Raw genomic sequence first — 16,637 nt, forward strand, 5'->3', positions numbered from 1 at the left:
CTATCTATCTATCTATCTATCTATCTATCTATCTATCTATCTATCTCCATCCATCCATCCATCCATCCATCTATCTATCTATCTGATAGATACACACACACACACACACATACATATATACAGTCTCATTGAGTCACGAGGACCCACCCCTTAGAGAGATGTGTGATGGGCAGCTATGTAAGCACCCAGGTGTGACGAAGCTAAATGTTTTTGGTGGCAGGAAGCTCGTTAGCACCCCCCCCCCCCCCAAAAAATAAATAAATAAATTTAAAAATCCATAAATTGGCCACAGCATTGTATAAGCCGCGGAGTTCAAAGCCTGCGCAAAAAGTAGTGCCTTATAGACCGGAAATTACGGTACATCCTCACTACTGAAGAGGAGATGAACCACCCATGCTGTTATCAGTTCAACAGCGTGCCTCTCTGATGATGTGGGGGTGCATTAGTACCTCTGGTATGGGAAGTCTTCACATCTGGAAAGACACCATCAATGCAAAAACTGTATAAACATGTTGTGGATCATCATGTGCTCCCATTCAGCAAAGACAGCTCAGAACTGTTGAGCAGCTAGAATTCTCCCATCAGATCAGAATGGCACCACATTCCCTCCAATAAGATAAGAACTCTTAACAATAACGTGGGCTCACATTCAGACCCCATCAAGGAAACTTTAACCCCATTTTATGCCTCAAGTTACTAAATTACAAGTTTGGAAACAAAAATAAACTCGGCCAAAGTCTAAGTTTGTTCAAATTATTGAACGTGTTTCTCAATCTGTGCTCCTGATGTACAGGGGTTTGGTATTGGTTTGTGATGAGCATTTTAGTTTTCTTGTTCGTGTTTACGTTCAAAATACATTTCGGTGAGATGATCAAATAACTTCCGTCTCGGTTGTTTGCAGATGAGCAAAGCTGGAGCTCTGCTGGGTATGTCCACCTCCTCCATCGTTCCAGTGAAGAACTACTCATCAGAACTGGACCCGGACGTGAACACAGACGTGCTGCTGCTCAGCGCTGTTGACCACATCCTGCAGTACACCAACTTGTTTTTCCAGGATAACGCACAACAAACGAGTATACAATTGCCTCGTGTGTCCGGGCTTTAGCTTTAGACTAACCGGTATAAATAAAGGTTGAGTGAATGAATTTCTCAATCATCGAGTGACTCCTGCGCATCAGAAATTTGCCTTTCCAAAAGAAAAATAAGGTTTTCATTGACACTTTCAAGGTCTTTGATATTTTAGAGATTTAAATTAAATAAAATGATTAGTTCTATTAATAAGCTTGTGGAGTTTATATATATATATATATATATATATATTTTTTTTTAATCAACCCTTTGTTTTATTCCTGGACAGTTTGTACAGTATGTGCAATGAATCAAGTCAAACTTCTGTCGTGTGATTTAGAATCAGATTAGATCCAGACGTGATTAATTACAGAATACAAACTTTTAGCGTCACCTGCTGTACATTAATTTAACGTACTTCATTGAGAATCAGCTGGCAACAAATTACTACCACGCTGCGCAACAACTTTACAGACCTGTGCATCTTTTGAAGCAGTGTCTTTTCTCCATGCTCGGATTATTACACGCCATGAGCTCTTTTTTCCTTCTTCTGTACCAGTTTCTTCAGTGACTTCTGGGTCGAAGCTCAGTGGAAGCAGCTACAGGTTGTTTTAAGTGTACGTTAACAGGACCATGCAGGAAATATTCACCTTCCCACTTTGGCTAGCACGTAACTTGATGGCTCATAAGTTTGTTTAAAAGCAAACAACCGATCAGATAAATATTCAAATTTCTTGTCTCTTGACTTTCAGCCATCTTTTAACGCAGTAAAACAAGCAGAGTGCATTATTAGAACAAACCCTCATCGTTTAAAGGCCCATCAGTCCTGTTTTACTCCTAACTGCAAATAAAGAGATGACTTTAAATGTGCATGTCACCATGCTGCATGCCAAAAGGTTTAACAGAGATCTTGTATCTGTTGGTGCTTATAGTATGTGCCAGTGATGATGCAGTGTTTATTAGGTTTTTATTATCAATGCTTACTGATTTCACATTTTGTTGCTCTAATATTTTGCACATTAAAACAAATCAAGGCAACAAAATAGATCACCTACAACAAGGGTGTCAAACCCACTTACAAAAGGTGGCTAAAATTAAAACCTTTTTCAAACTAAGGGCCGGTTTCAGAATCTACATTAACTCAAGTTCGATACCAAACAACTTTTTTGGGTTGCATGTTCCTCAACAAGAGTTTGACTGGTCTCATTTGACATTCTCTGTTGCACTTTTGACATCATAATCAAATATTACTGAAAAAAATTAAAGTGATAAAAGAATTTTACATTTAAAATAACATCTTGGTGGCCAGATAAGATGTTAAGGAGGGCCACATTTGGCCCCTGGGCCTTGAGTTGGACACAAATGCCCTACAATGCCAGCACTGACGCATTGCACGGTCTGCTTTCACTTTCATTGTGACTGCCGCCTTAAATTTCCGTTTGTGGCCTCAGAAAATACAAGAACAAAAAAAATCCCAGGGAGCGAAAGCTCATTTTTAACGTTCATTAGTACTCCTGCATTACTCTGAGCAGGTGGCCATTATCTGAGTTTTTATTTTACTCTAAAAGAAGTAGATAAGCTCAGTTTAAAAAAAACATCATTTTAAACGCTGTTGTTGCAGTTTCACTTTTTCATGATTATAAGAGTTGCAATCTTTCACTTTCATTTTGACTGACACCTTAAATTTCCATTTGTGGCCTCAAAAAAAAAAAAAAATCCCATTTGGGAGCGAAAGTTCAGTTTTATGTAACGTTGGTGTGTACCTCATTATAGTAGTGTGCAATAATGCAAAGTTTGGTATATCTATGACAGGTCCAGTATCACCTATATGGATACCGATTCGATCATTTTAAATAATTACAGTGAATTTTGATGACGTTTAAGTGTTTTGTGATTTTTCCTTCTGATCATTTATTAGTTAAAACCCAGGATAGAATTAGGCAAAGTTTATAAGTAAATAAAAAATACGTTATTATAATAAAACTTTTTTTTCTGAAAAAATAGAACCGTAACAAAACAATTTTCTCCATACCTTGTGGTGGCTGGATTTTTTTTTCCTTAAAGTGCACAAAATGATCCCTCAAGAATAAATTAAAGCATTCAGAAACTATGATAATTAAATAAAAAATATCCCTTCATTGCACTCCTTTTCTGGATTTTTTTTTTTCCTTAAATAAAAAAAACTGTAGAAAGTTATCACACCGCAACAAAAGTTATAAAACAGTAAAATATATTTAGGATATAAAGGAATAAAACACATTTTTTTCCTCTTAAGTGAATTTCTTTTTTGGGGGTTTGAAAAAATAATTACAAATCAAAAATAGTTAGTGAAAATACAATAAATAAAGTGTAAATAACAACCTCTAAAGCCTTGAGTTCAAAGAAATATTCCCAGAAGCCTCTCTGAGGGCCCTGCCTCTGTGCTGTGATGCGAGCGGCTCCCATCTTTGATGAAACAGCAGCACTGCATACTGAAGCTAAAGTGTCAATCTCATCACACTGGCACTGATCAATATCGATACCCATGTTGATATCAATATTAATCTATATTAGGATTGACCCACCCACCACTACCTCATTACTCCTGCATTACTCTGAGCAGGACTCAGCAAAAACTCTTCTGAGTTTTTATTTTACTCTAAAAGAAGTGGAGCTCAGGTTTTAAAAATCGAATCATTATTTTAAAGACTGTGGTGTCATTGTTGCAAAGTTTCACTTTTGTTTCATGATTATAAAAGCTGCAGTCTTTCACTTTTGCTGCCACATTTTACACACAGCAAGCATCAGTCAGTGACCTCTGCTCGTCTCCCTGAGCTGTTTTAAAGGAAACCGGGTAAGACTGAGATTATTGCTGCAAAACTTGTTAAATTCATGTTCATACAGATTGTGCTTTTTTCATAATTAGGATTTATTGGAGATATACAGGCTAGAGATGTACGTTAGAAATCACAATAATACATTGCAGTGTGTGTGTATGTGTGTGTTTATGTTATTCGTGAAGCCCATTTCTGAACACACTACATTGTGAGGACCAATTTCTGGTCCCCATAAGGTTCAAGTGTCTTTGATGGGTTAGTTTTAGGATTAGGTATATTCTGATAATGGTTAGGTTTAGGGTAAAGGTCGGGGTTAGGATATAGAAATGAATGAAAAATAAATGTAAGTCAATGCCAAGTCCTTGTAAAGATAGCAAGACCGTGTGTGTGTTGAACTGTCTTGGATAATGTTTATGTTTCAGTAGATTTTTTAACCCTAATTGTTAAACTGATTATCGTCTCATTCGTTAAGCAACTTTAAATCAAAATAAAGGCTTGAATAATTTTTTTTATTTTTGTCTTTCGGCCGCTCCCTTCGTCAGGGGCTCGTCACAACGAACTGTCTCGCACGAAGACTTGTCAATTATTTTTACACCAGATGTCCTTCCTGACACAACCACAGATCCGTGAGCTACCACAGCCCTGTGTGTGGAGCAGAGAGCTGCCATTTAGGGCGCCCATGGGAGCAGAGGGTGGGGGTTAAGGGCCTTGCTCAGGCACCCAGAGTGGGGCAAATGAGGGTGGAGGCAGGTGTGGGTGCTTCACCTTTCCCACCCAGATTTTGATGTTGTCGGTGCTGGGAGTTGATCCTGCGATCTTCCGATCACAAGCCCACCTTCTCTTACCTCTGCCCCACCACTTCCCTTTTTTTTTTTTGTCATATATGTAGAACTACAAAATACAAGCAAGAATTACTTCTGGTGTTTAAGTAAAACGATTCTCATTTATAAAATAGAAAGAGAACTCGATGTGCTGAACAAAACAGCTTTTAGCGTTTAGAAACCACAAAGAGAGGAAGAAAGAAAAACGTGGCATAGCCGGGCTTTTATTTTTAGCAACAACTTAGTTTCTGTTTTCTCTCCTCTCGGCTTTCTTCCCCACATTGTTAGACCCTCAGAGCCTCACATCCCCACCCTGTTCACTTCCATCCAGTGCAGTTGCTCAACCTTTTGCAGTCCAGAACCTGCCTGCTTGTTTGTCTGCAGTAAAGTTATTTCAGCTCCACTTCATAGAAGAAAAATAAACTGACAGAAAAAAAAACAACTATGACAGTAAAAAGAGTATTACACTGATATTTTCAGATATTTCTGAATCGTAAAAATTTCTTGATGTTAAAATGTTGCTGTTAACTTTAGTGCCTGTTCTGACATGTCAGAACAAGAGATTCTTCTTTTCACATTAGTTATAAAACTAAATGGCTGTTCCAAGATGGCCGCGCTCGATCGAGTCGCAGCTTCACAGGCTCCCGGTGAACTTGATCTTTTTTGTTCCTGTTGTTTTTTTGTTTTTACCTTTCTTTGCACTTACAATGCACGTCCATGGTACGGGTATGACCGCGACTCACTTGTGGAGTTTCTGTGTCGCTGCCTTGCCATCGTGTCATCGTGGTTCAGTTCTTCCAGCCTCGGGCTCAGGCCTGTCATGGCGGCTGTGCACGGACCGAACTCTACGGACCCGTTCAGTTCCGCTGGGCAACCTGGATGCTCTCTGTCTGCAGGACACGGATCTGGGAGGCAGCTGCTGCAGTCCTTATTATCATCATGCTGCTGAAGGCACCTGCTAACGCTGCTAACAACACCACAATGACAATAAAGAATCTCTGACTCTGCTTTAAATTTCAGTTTGTTTTGCCCCAAACCTTTTGCTGCACAATTATGAGGCTTGTTGAAAGTGACCACCTTGACCAAATTTCATTAAGGACACAATTGTGTAAATTTAATTTAATTAAAATATCACACAAATCATTACTGGTAAAGGATTGCAGTCAACTCCACTACTCAGAAGATCAACGGACCTTTTGTTCACAACAATCTTGGCAGAACAGACATCAGTGTTACTTTGCATACACCTTTTAACTTGATGATGTTGGATCAAATTTGCGTCATAATCAAATCAGAAAGTAGACAGGAAAAAAATAGCGTATGATTTTCATTACATTATTATTATTACATTGCATTATTCATTCACTATATTATTATTCAATTCAATTCAGTTTATATATATAGCACCAAATAACAACAAACTTGTCTCAGGACACTTTACAGGAACATTCACATAAAAGCCAATTAGTAAAGTTCTCTATTTAAGGAATCCAGCAGACAAGTTGAATCTTGTCTTCGTTGCAGTCTCCCATCCTGAGCAAGCACAGTGGCAACAGTGGAAAGGAAAAACTCCCTTTTAAAAGGAATAAACTTCCAGCAGAACCAGACTCAGGACAAGCAGCCATCTGCTTTGACCTGCTGGGTTTGAGAGGACAGAAAGGAGAGACAAATGACCACAGAATGGTAGGTCCAGGTATAAGTCCAGGTGTACCTGAAAGACAAAAAAAAAAAAAAAAAAAAACATGTTAAGGATCGAAAAAATGATTACAAATACAAAACAGGTTGAGCAGAGTAATTGTGAAGTTGACTCTATTCTGATTAATACAGTACAAACTAAAAGGCCTATGTTTGTTTTTTATCTGGACTGTTGATTTTGTCTGAACTAGTCATTACAAGCTTTTTTAACCCCCCACATTAAAAACGTTACTAGAACCACCTTCTTCCACCTGCACTATATCACTAAAATTAGAAACATCTAAAAATTATGCAGAAAAACTGGTTCATGCATTTGTTACGTCTAGACTGGACTATTGCAATGGTTTGTTAACTGGGTGTCCAAATACTTCCTTAAGACGTCTTCAGTTGATCCAAAATACTGCTGCCAGAGTCTTAACTGGAGTTAGTGGGAGAGACCATTTCTCTCCAGTTTTAGCTTCTCTCCATTGACTCCCTGTCAAATCCTGAATTTAATTCAAAATCTTGCTTCTAACCTACAAAACTTTGAACAAACTAGCTCCCTCTTATTCGAGATCTTATTGTTCCATATTTTCCTAACAGAGCACTTCGCTCTCAGACTGCAGGCTTACTTGTGATCCCTAGAGTTTCCAAAAGCAGAATGGGAGGAAGATCTTTCAGTTGTCAGGCTCCTCTCTAGTGGAATTAACTTCCAGTTTCTGCCCGTGAGGCTGACACATTGTCTAGTTTTAAGACTGGGCTTAAGACTTTCCTTTTTTTATCAATCCTATAGTTAGGGTTGGCTTGTTATGTTGCTATAGGCTTAGACTACTAGAGGACAAATTGACCTCATTTCCTTAAATTAATCGTTACAATTGAATAGTTTTCATTTGATACCATTTCTATCTTAACATGTGATTCTTGACCTGCCATTGTGTATCTGTTCCTCTCAAACCCAACTGGTCGAAGCAGATGGCCGCTTGTCCTGAGCCTGGTTCTGCTAAAGGTTTCTTCCTCATGAGGGAGTTTTTCCTTTCCACTGTCGCCTTCAGGCTTGCTCAAGTGGAGAGTTCTGCAATGAAGTTAAACTCAAAGCAGTCTGCTCCTCAGATAGTGTTAAATTATTATTTTTATATATGAACATTTCTGTGCAGTGCCCTGAGACAACTTCTGTTGTGACTTGGCGCTATAGAAATAAATGGAATTGAGTTGAGTGTCCTGCATTTTTGTATCTTTTTTTAAAGGTTTTCTCAGTGGACATCAAAGTTTTTCTCAGGTCTTTGGACTCAGACCAAATATCCAGTATGGACCCCAAACTGACCAGGAACCAGCAAAAAGAAATCTGCTCTCACCTGGGAAGTGTGAAACTCAAGCTGCTCTACAAATCCACTTTCCACGGTTTTACTGGCGCTGCTTTCCACCAGCGTTGTGACAACCTCTGTCCCACTGTGTCTGTGGGCTACAATATCTCTGGTTTTGTGTTTGGAGGCTACACCAGACAACCTTTTAGTCAGACTGGACAGTTTATGAATGATGACCAGGCCTTTCTTTTCACCTTCACTGAAGGAAAACTTGGGAAATATCCAGTTGTTAATGCTCAAAACGCCATCAAAATGATACCCAACTGTGGTCCTCATTTTGGAGCAAACCTGATTCTTCTCAATGGAAGCACACCAGTGGTTTACAGTAATCCACAAGGTGTTTACAACTTCAACGCTGCAGAAATGCATGGAAATGACCTGAACCTGATAGAGTGTGAAGTCTACCAGGTGGAGGGTAAGCACTCTGAGAATATTTTGATTTCATTATTTCAAGAAATAAAACATTTTGTGAGTAAATTAATTTTCCTCTTCAACAGAGGTCACTGTGTTTGAGAAGCCATGGCGGGAAATAGTCTGGGAAACTCAGTAAGTTAAAAACACTCATCTGCATGCAACAATATCAACATCTATTACTGCTGTACAGTTACCTTTACCCTGAAGCTCGACCAGAAAGTGCTTTATTTCCATGCAGGAAAAGGAATGATCTGATGGAGAGCATTAAAACCTACAAACCCATAGTCAGTTCTGTGTCCCAGGCTCGGGTTTTAATGATTGGACCGGTCGGAGCTGGAAAGTCCAGCTTCTTTAACTCCATCAACTCCATCTTCAAAGGCCACGTCACCAGCCAGGCCATATCTGGCAGCTCCACCACCAGCCTCACCACACAGGTCTGTTTCTGACTGCCACATCTTCAGTTTCATCATCTCGTTGTGGTCTCAGCTCACCCCCCTCTTTACAACAACAGTTTCGAACTTATTCCCTGAAAGCTGGACGTGAAGGCAAACCTCTGCCAATCATCCTGTGTGATACCATGGGACTGGAGGAAGGCAAAGGGGCGGGGCTTGACATAGACGACATCAGCAGCATCCTTCGAGGCCACCTGCCTGACCGTTACATGGTATGACATTTATCTACATGCTGGTAGGTGGAACATAAGTTTTGCCATGAAGTCAAACGGTTCTGTTCTCCTCCTCTTCAAACATCAGTTCAACCCTGCTGCTCCTCTGCAGTCAGAAGCTTGCAGCTATCAGAAGTCTCCAGGTCTCAAGGACAAGATCCACTGTGTGGTTTATATCCTTGATGCCTGCAAGGTCTCCATTATGCCCAAAATGCTGGAGGAAAAGCTGGAAGCTATCCGCAAAAAAGTCAACTTGATGGGTCAGTAAATCTGAGTCTTATTTCATTGTAAATTTAAAAAAAAGTGGAGTCCTGATAAAGTTTTTTTTACTTATTAAAGTTTTCCACATTTATCAGTAATCACAGTTTGACTGTGTGTGATTTAATCTGAGTATAAATTCAGTTGTTCTGTGAAAGCCTCAGAGGTTCGATACGGAACATTAGTGACCAAACAGCATCATGAAGACCAAGGAACATGCCAGACAGTTGTTGATAAGTTTGGAGCAGGGTTAGAATATAAAACTGTATCCCAAGCTTTAAACAACTAACAGAGCTCAGTTCAATCCTTCATGTTACAACAGGAAGAGTACGGCACAACTGCTGGACAAACCTATGGCTGTCCACCTAAACTGACAGGCCGGGCAAGAAGAACCTTAATCTGAGAAGCAGTCAAGAAACCCATGGTGCCTTTGGAGGAGCTGCAGAGATCCACATCCCAAAACATCCAGTCAGAGCTACGATGGAAGGGTTTAGATCATTGCTGTCAAATTCTGGTCCTTGAAGGCCACAGTCCTGTGTGTTTTGATGTTTCTCTGCTCCTTTACACTGGATTCAATGGTTGACTTACCCCTTCTTCAGTGTGTCTTCAAGTTCTGCAGAAGCCCATTCATAACTTCATTCAAATCAGTGGTGTTGAAGCAGAGAAACATCTCATCATCTCATATGCATGTTGGCCCTCGGGGACCAGGGCTGGACAGCACTGGGTTTGATCAAACCATTTTCATAAGTTAGAATGGTCCAGCTACAATTTTGACAAAAATCCATCTGTGATTTGAAAAATGCTGTTTGCCAAAACTCTCCATCCAGTCTGACAGAAGAATGGGCAAAAAATAGTTGACTCCTCCGTGGGGGTTGAATGCTACATTATTGGACCTGTTCATTTTATTAGTTTATTTAGAGTTGCACCGTTGAAGGAGCAACAATATTGTTTGAGCCAAATAGTTGAAGAAGGTGAACATTACCTTTCTCTGTGGATCAAAGCTAGGCATCTGGTTTATTTCTTGGTTGATTTTTAGGGATGCACGATATTATCGGCATGGTATCAGCCGATATTAGCGTTAAAGTTCAATATCGGTCATCAAAATAACTCATCAATATAAAAAGGCGCTGTATTTGTACAACAACCCAGTGACAAGGATGCCTGCAGCTGCAGCACAACGTGATGACGTCACGCACGTCTACCTGATTTGATTATGGTGGAGAGGAAAATTCAAAATGTCAGCGGTGTGGAAGGGTTTTTTTTGTTGAGGATGTAGAATTCTAAAGATTTTTGGACTACGTTGGGCCTCGCTACATTGTCCTCAGTCGGAGATATTTTTCAGACATAACCTTACAAGCCGTCATTTCCCACATCAATGAGAAGCTAATAGCCGATAGCAGAACTTAAAAAGGCTGTCCTTCATGCACAGGAGTGCAGAGGATCCCACACTGCAGCTATAGGAACCTGGAACAAGCCTCCACAAGTGAGACAGCATCGCAGGTGACTACTGCTAATAAATAACATTTAACACTTTTCATTTAATATAAGTTAAAATGCAATGATATGGCTGTTACTGAGTATATGTCACCAGCTCGTACAGCTGTTGCACATTTTTTGTAGCAAATAAGCCTAAATAAGAGCTATGTTATGACAAAGGAAAGTATATAAAATATTGGTATCGGTATCAGTTATCGGCTAAATAAGTTTTAACATATCGGCCAAAAATCCAACATCGTGCATCCCTATTGATTTTAGATACTTTGCAGACTCCAGCTATTCATTCCTCTGCTCAGTGAGCCACTGCTAGTCTTGATCAATGGAACAGATCGTGTTAGCGGTGAGTTAGGATGCAACTAACAACAGAATACTAAGAACACCCCGTATGGCCGGCTGTTGGGCCAATGACATCCATAAGTCTGTATCATTTTGAAAATGTTCTTTCTGCTCATGTTTCCAGGGATTCCTCAGCTGGTTGTGCTGACTAAGGTGGATGAAGCCTGCCCCCTGGTGAAAGAAGATCTGAGAAATATTTATCGCAGTATCTACATTAAGAAGATGGTGAGGACTGTGCTGGCAGACACTTACAGTATAGTTATTATCTGTTAGAAAATATCAACTGAATAATTTGTGCTTTGCATTCCAGATGCAGGAAGCCTGTGATTGTCTCGGCGTGCCTCTGTCCTGCGTGGTTCCAGTGAAGAACTACATCGAAGAGCTGGAGCTGGACCCGAGCTATGACATCCTGCTGCTCAGCGCTCTCATCCAGATACTTCGATTTGTTGACAGTTTCTTTGATGACATCAGTGACACTTTGAGCAACACTCAAGTGACAAAATAATCTAGTTTAGACACACTGGCATCAATGTAACATGTGATCAAAACTAATGTTGGATAGATGCACTGCGTTTGTCCTCACCCCGAGAGTAATGTTTTAAATATATATCACTGCTTCCAGTCCTCTATAAAAAGAATCAGAATCAGTTTATTATCGCCATGTCAATGAACGAGGTTCACAAACTAGGAATTTGCTTCGACATAAGGTGCGAATAGTAATAAAGTAAAATAAAGTAAAAATAAAGTAAAAATTAAGTAAAAATGAGAACATTACATAAGACATAAGACCTGTGTACACCCACAAATAAAGTAAAATTAAAAACATAACATAACCATATGTACACCCATACAATAGAAAACAATAAAAAAGCTTAGAAAACAGTACAGATGGAGTATTCAATTATAATACAGATGTAATGTGACCAAAGCAGAAGTTATGAGGTAGCATTATGAGTGTTCAGGAGTCCAACAGCAGAGGGGAAGAAACTGAAAAGAACCTAAGTTTCTGTTTATCCTGGGTTCTTTGGCCTATTTTGTTGCAACAATAATAAATCATAAAAACATATTTTAATCAGTTCTTGCAAGTTTTACCAGCTGTTTGAACACTTGCTGCTGTGTAGTGAAACTAAAATATATAACAAGGAATCTGTCTTTTTGAATTGAAACCTTCATTATAAGTTACAGAAACCAGTTAGGAATTGTTTTAGTAATATAAATACAAAATATAAAAATGTACACCCCCTCCAAAAAAAAAAAAAAAAATCATATACTGTATACTTGTTGCTAAGTTCACTTTTGTTTTACAAGTTCTAAATCTAAAAACATTTCACAGTAAAACCAGTATTTTTGTGACATGTGTTTTTTTCTAGACTTATGTTCCTGCTAACTATAGAAAAAATGTACACTTTTATTTGTTAGCCTTTTTTTTTGTTTGTTTTTGTTGCCAGTGGTACCTTTCATTTTTCTTATTGGTTTCTATGAGGGGATCGTTTAAATCGTTGTTGGCTTTTTTTTTATTATTTCACATTGGTTTACTAAAGTTCATAAATAAACTTAGTCACATATATTGTAGGTGACTGTGATATTTCAGAATGAAGGCTTTCTTACAAGGAATAAAAATCCACATGCGGAGGCTATATTATTTTTACAAATAACTGCGACCAGGTGTGCACACAAATAACAGCTGATGGTCAGAAACGAGGTTGAAATATTTCTGCAGAATTTCATTACAATCTCCTTCAGGTGTTGCTGTGATCGTTGAGGCCTGATGGTTTCTCGTGAAAAGCTTCTTAAAAGTCCCAGCTCAGAGGTTAACGAGATGAAGCCATTTTAAATTCAGTGGAAAACACATAGAAAACAAGTTGTTTTCTTAATGCTGGACGTCCTTCAGATAAATGTTCACCTGAACTGACAAACATTCTTCTTTAGTGTTTTTTCTAAGTCAACTTTTAGGGGGAACATGACATGTGATGCTGCGTTTGTCATGGATTCATGTGGAAAAAATTCACCAGAGACAAGCACAAGGATTGAGGGAAGTACAAAATGAAAAAGAGTAACTTAAGTTTTATATATATATATATATATATATACTTAAAAAGAGTAAGTACTATGACTCAAAGTACCGGTAATATGGAAGGTGTACAAAAAACCAAAACGTCCACACAACTAAACAGATCTAAATAGTTATCTTATTTAATAACAAATTATGGTCTCCAATTTATTTCTGAGACAACTATGAAGTGAGTACACGTGTTTTTTACTTGGTAATAAATGTAGTTCCTTGTAGTTTCTGGTAAAGTTTAGATGTTACAAATCTCTTAAAAATAACAAATGATAACACCTGGCGGCGTCAAGGTGGCACTGTTGGTAGAGCTGCCGCCTCTCGGAGAGAAGGTTGCTGGATCTAATCCTGGTCCGGCGGCCTTTCTGGGTGGAGTTTGCATGTTTTCCTGTGCATGTGTGGGTTTTCTTCAGGTACTCCAGTTTCCTCCCACAGACCAAAAACGTGCATGTTAGGCTGACTGGTAACTCTAAATTGTCTCTAGGTGTGTCCCTGATGGACTGGAGACCTGTCCCCCACTTCTCACACAGTAACAGCTGGATATGGGCACCGCAACCTGAAAAGGAAGAAGTTGGCAAAGATGATGGATGAATGGTTGAATGAATGGATGGATGGATGGATGACTAACACCTGGTAAATATTAAGTGAACCTTATTTACTCAAAGGAGATCAGTGAGAGGAGTTTGATTCAGATGGATTCATCAAGCATGGAATGATTTATTTGAAGACCACTGAATACCCATTAGTGGGAGTAAAGACGTGCCATTATGTGAGACATCATCAGTAAAACTAAGTGTTGGGTAAATGACCTTTAATGATATAGGATAAATACCAAAATTAAAGACTACCTGCTTGCAGAGGCTCATATGGAGAGGAGGGTTTCATTTATCTAAGCCATCATCTTTACCCACTTCTTCCTTTTCGAGTCGTGGGGGTCACTAGTGTTCATGTCCAGCTATCTCTGTGCGAGAGGCGGGGGACACTTGGACAGGTTGCAAGTCCATCACGGGGACACATAGAGACCAACAACCATTCACACATATGGACAATTTGGAGTTACCAATCAAACTAACATGCATGTTTTTAGTCTGTGGGAGGAAACCGGAGTACCTGGAGAAAACCCACGCATGCACAGAGAAAACATACAAACTTCACCCAGAAAGGCCCCCCTGGTCAGGATTTGAACCAGCAACCTTCTCGCTGAGCGGCGGCAGCTCTACCAGTTGTGCCACCATGCGGCCTAGGAGGGTTTTAGTATTGTAAAAATTCAAAACATATGGAACAAATTAAACCAAAATAACAGAAACTTTCTGCCTACAAATGAGATCTGGCATGAATTTGACTGAATATTACTTGGAGATTCCAATTTCTTCTTAGACTTGGATATACGGGAATTTAACAGAATATAATTCATAGTAGGGACACATAAAACAGGTGAGTGTAAAATACTGTGGAGAAGATGAGAATGTAGCCTGTCAGTAACTGTACACTTCATGATGTATTTACTGCCAGAAGTACGGAAATTAAAGAATTCAACTGACTGGCAGTCCAACTAAAATAAAAATTAAGGTTTTATCCAATTCAATTAAAAACAATTTAAAATGTGAATGTTCTCAGACATTAATATATTGTCTGAAACTGTCTTGTATGTTTGATAAAGGGGGCCAGGCGAGAACAGCTTGGGATACATTTTCATTGTTATGCTGATGACACACACTCATATTTGTCCATAAAAACCCAATGACTCTTAGACTACAAGCATGTCTTAAAGACATAAAAACCTGGATGACCTTTAATTTTCTCCTTTTGAACACAGACAAGACCTAGGTTTTGGTTTTTGGACCTGAGCACATTAGGAATGAAGTTTTCGGTCTTTCTCCCTCCTCAGATGGCATTAATCTGGCCTCCAGCTCTAATGTTAAAAATTGTGGTGTTATTTTTGATCAGGACATGTCTTTAACCTCCACATTAAAAATGTTACTAGAGCTGCCTTCTTCCACCTGCGTAATATCGCTAAAATTAGAATCATCTGAAAATGATGCCGAAAAATTGGTTCATGCATTTGTCACGTCTAGACTGGACTATTGCAATGGTTTGTTATCAGGGTGTCCAAAAACTTCTTTAAAAGTCTTCAGTTGATCCAAAATGCTGCTGCCAGAGTCTTAACTGGAGTTAGTGGGAGAGATCACACAGTGCCTTGCGAAAGTATTCGGCCCCCTTGAACTTTTCAACCTTTTGCCACATTTCAGGCTTCAAACATAAAGATATAACATTTAATTTTTTTGTGAAGAATCAACAACAAGTGGGACACAATCGTGAAGTGGAATGAAATTTATTGGCTGTGTCAAACTTTTTTAACAAATAACTGAAAAGTGGGGCGTGCAATATTATTGGGCCCCTTTACTTTCAGTGCAGCAAACTCACTCCAGAAGTTCAGTGAGGATCTATGAATGATCCAATGTTGTCCCAAATGACTGATGATGATAAATAGAATCCACATGTGTGTAATCAAGTCTCTGTATAAATGCACCTGCTCTGTGATAGTCTCAGGGTTCTGTTCAAAGCGCAGAGAGCATCATGAAGACCAAGGAACACACCAGGCAGGTCCGAGATACTGTTGTGGAGAAGTTTAAAGCCGGATTTGGATACAAAAAGATTTCCCAAGCTTTAAACATCCCAAGGAGCACTGTGCAAGCAATCATATTGAAATGGAAGGAGTATCAGACCACTGCAAATCTACCAAGACCCGGCCGTCCCTCTAAACTTTCATCTGGAACAAGGAGAAGACTGATCAGAGATGCAGCCAAGAGATCCAAGATCACTCTGGATGAACTGCAGAGATCTACAGCTGAGGTGGGAGAGTCTGTCCATAGGACAACAATCAGTCGTACACTGCACAAATCTGGCCTTTATGGAAGAGTGGCAAGAAGAAAGACATTTCTCAAAGATATCCATAAAAAGTGTTGTTTAAAGTTTGTCACAAGCACCTGGGAGACACACCAAACATGTGGAAGAAGGTGCTCTGGTCACATGAAACCAAAATCCAACTGTTTGGCCACAATGTAAAATGAAATGTTTGGCATAAAAACAACACAGCTCATCACCCTGAACACACCATCCCCACTGTCAAACATGGTGGTGGCAGCATCATGGTTTGGGCCTGCTTTTCATCAGCAGGGCCAGGAAAGATGGTCAGAATTGATGGGAAGATGGATGGGGCCAAATACAGGACCATTCTGGAAGAAAACCCGTTTGAGTCTGCAAGAGACCTGAGACTGGGACGGAGATTTATCTTCCAACAAGACAATGATCCAAAACATAAAGACAAATCTACAATGGAATGGTTCACAAATAAACGTATCCAGGTGTTGGAATGGCCAAGTCAAAGTCCAGACCTGAATCCAATCGAGAATCTGTGGAAAGAGCTGAAGACTGCTGTTCACAAACGCTCTCCATCCAACCTCACTGAGCTCGAGCTGTTTTGCAACGAAGAATGGGCGGAATTTCAGTCTCTCCATGTCAAAACTGATAGAGACAAACCCCAAGAGACTTGCAGCTGGAACTGCAGCAAAAGGCGGCACTACAAAGTATTAACGCAAGGGGGCCGAATAATATTGCACGCCCCACTTTTCAGTTTTTTATTTGTTAAAAAAGTTTGACACATCC

General features: G+C 39.5%; 2 protein-coding genes across 2 annotated transcripts in view; both read left to right on the forward strand.

Moving 5' to 3' along the window:
• The window catches only part of ifi44g (interferon induced protein 44g), a 36,124-nt gene extending 35,019 nt beyond the window's left edge, over window positions 1-1,105 (forward strand). Inside the window, exon 8 of the mRNA XM_037697830.1 lies at window positions 902-1,105. Coding sequence (XP_037553758.1) covers window positions 902-1,105 — 204 coding nt within the window. The remainder of the gene's footprint in view (window positions 1-901) is intronic.
• Window positions 1,106-7,656: 6,551 nt separating this feature from the next.
• LOC119430425 (interferon-induced protein 44-like) lies at window positions 7,657-11,414 on the forward strand. Its single transcript, XM_037697831.1, has 7 exons — window positions 7,657-8,155; window positions 8,238-8,286; window positions 8,393-8,588; window positions 8,666-8,818; window positions 8,907-9,078; window positions 11,034-11,134; window positions 11,220-11,414. Exons 1-7 carry the CDS (start codon window positions 7,684-7,686, stop codon window positions 11,412-11,414), a joined length of 1,338 nt encoding a protein of 445 aa, XP_037553759.1. The 5' UTR covers window positions 7,657-7,683.
• Window positions 11,415-16,637: the final 5,223 nt, after the last annotated feature.

Source organism: Nematolebias whitei, chromosome 3, assembly GCF_014905685.2.
Source record: "Nematolebias whitei isolate Nwh7 chromosome 3, NemWhi1, whole genome shotgun sequence".
In the NCBI taxonomy this organism is placed as follows: Eukaryota; Metazoa; Chordata; class Actinopteri; order Cyprinodontiformes; family Rivulidae; genus Nematolebias; species Nematolebias whitei.

What these genes read in the sequence shown, in the direction of transcription:
- LOC119430425 (XM_037697831.1), top strand. Translation starts at nt 7,684, where the DNA reads ATGGACCCCAAACTGACCAGGAACCAGCAAAAAGAAATCTGCTCTCAC. An exon ending in TGAAGTCTACCAGGTGGAGG is followed by an intron (nt 8,156 to 8,237) that starts GTAAGCACTCTG and finishes CCTCTTCAACAG; the next exon opens with AGGTCACTGTGTTTGAGAAG. An exon ending in CCACCAGCCTCACCACACAG is followed by an intron (nt 8,589 to 8,665) that starts GTCTGTTTCTGA and finishes TTACAACAACAG; the next exon opens with TTTCGAACTTATTCCCTGAA.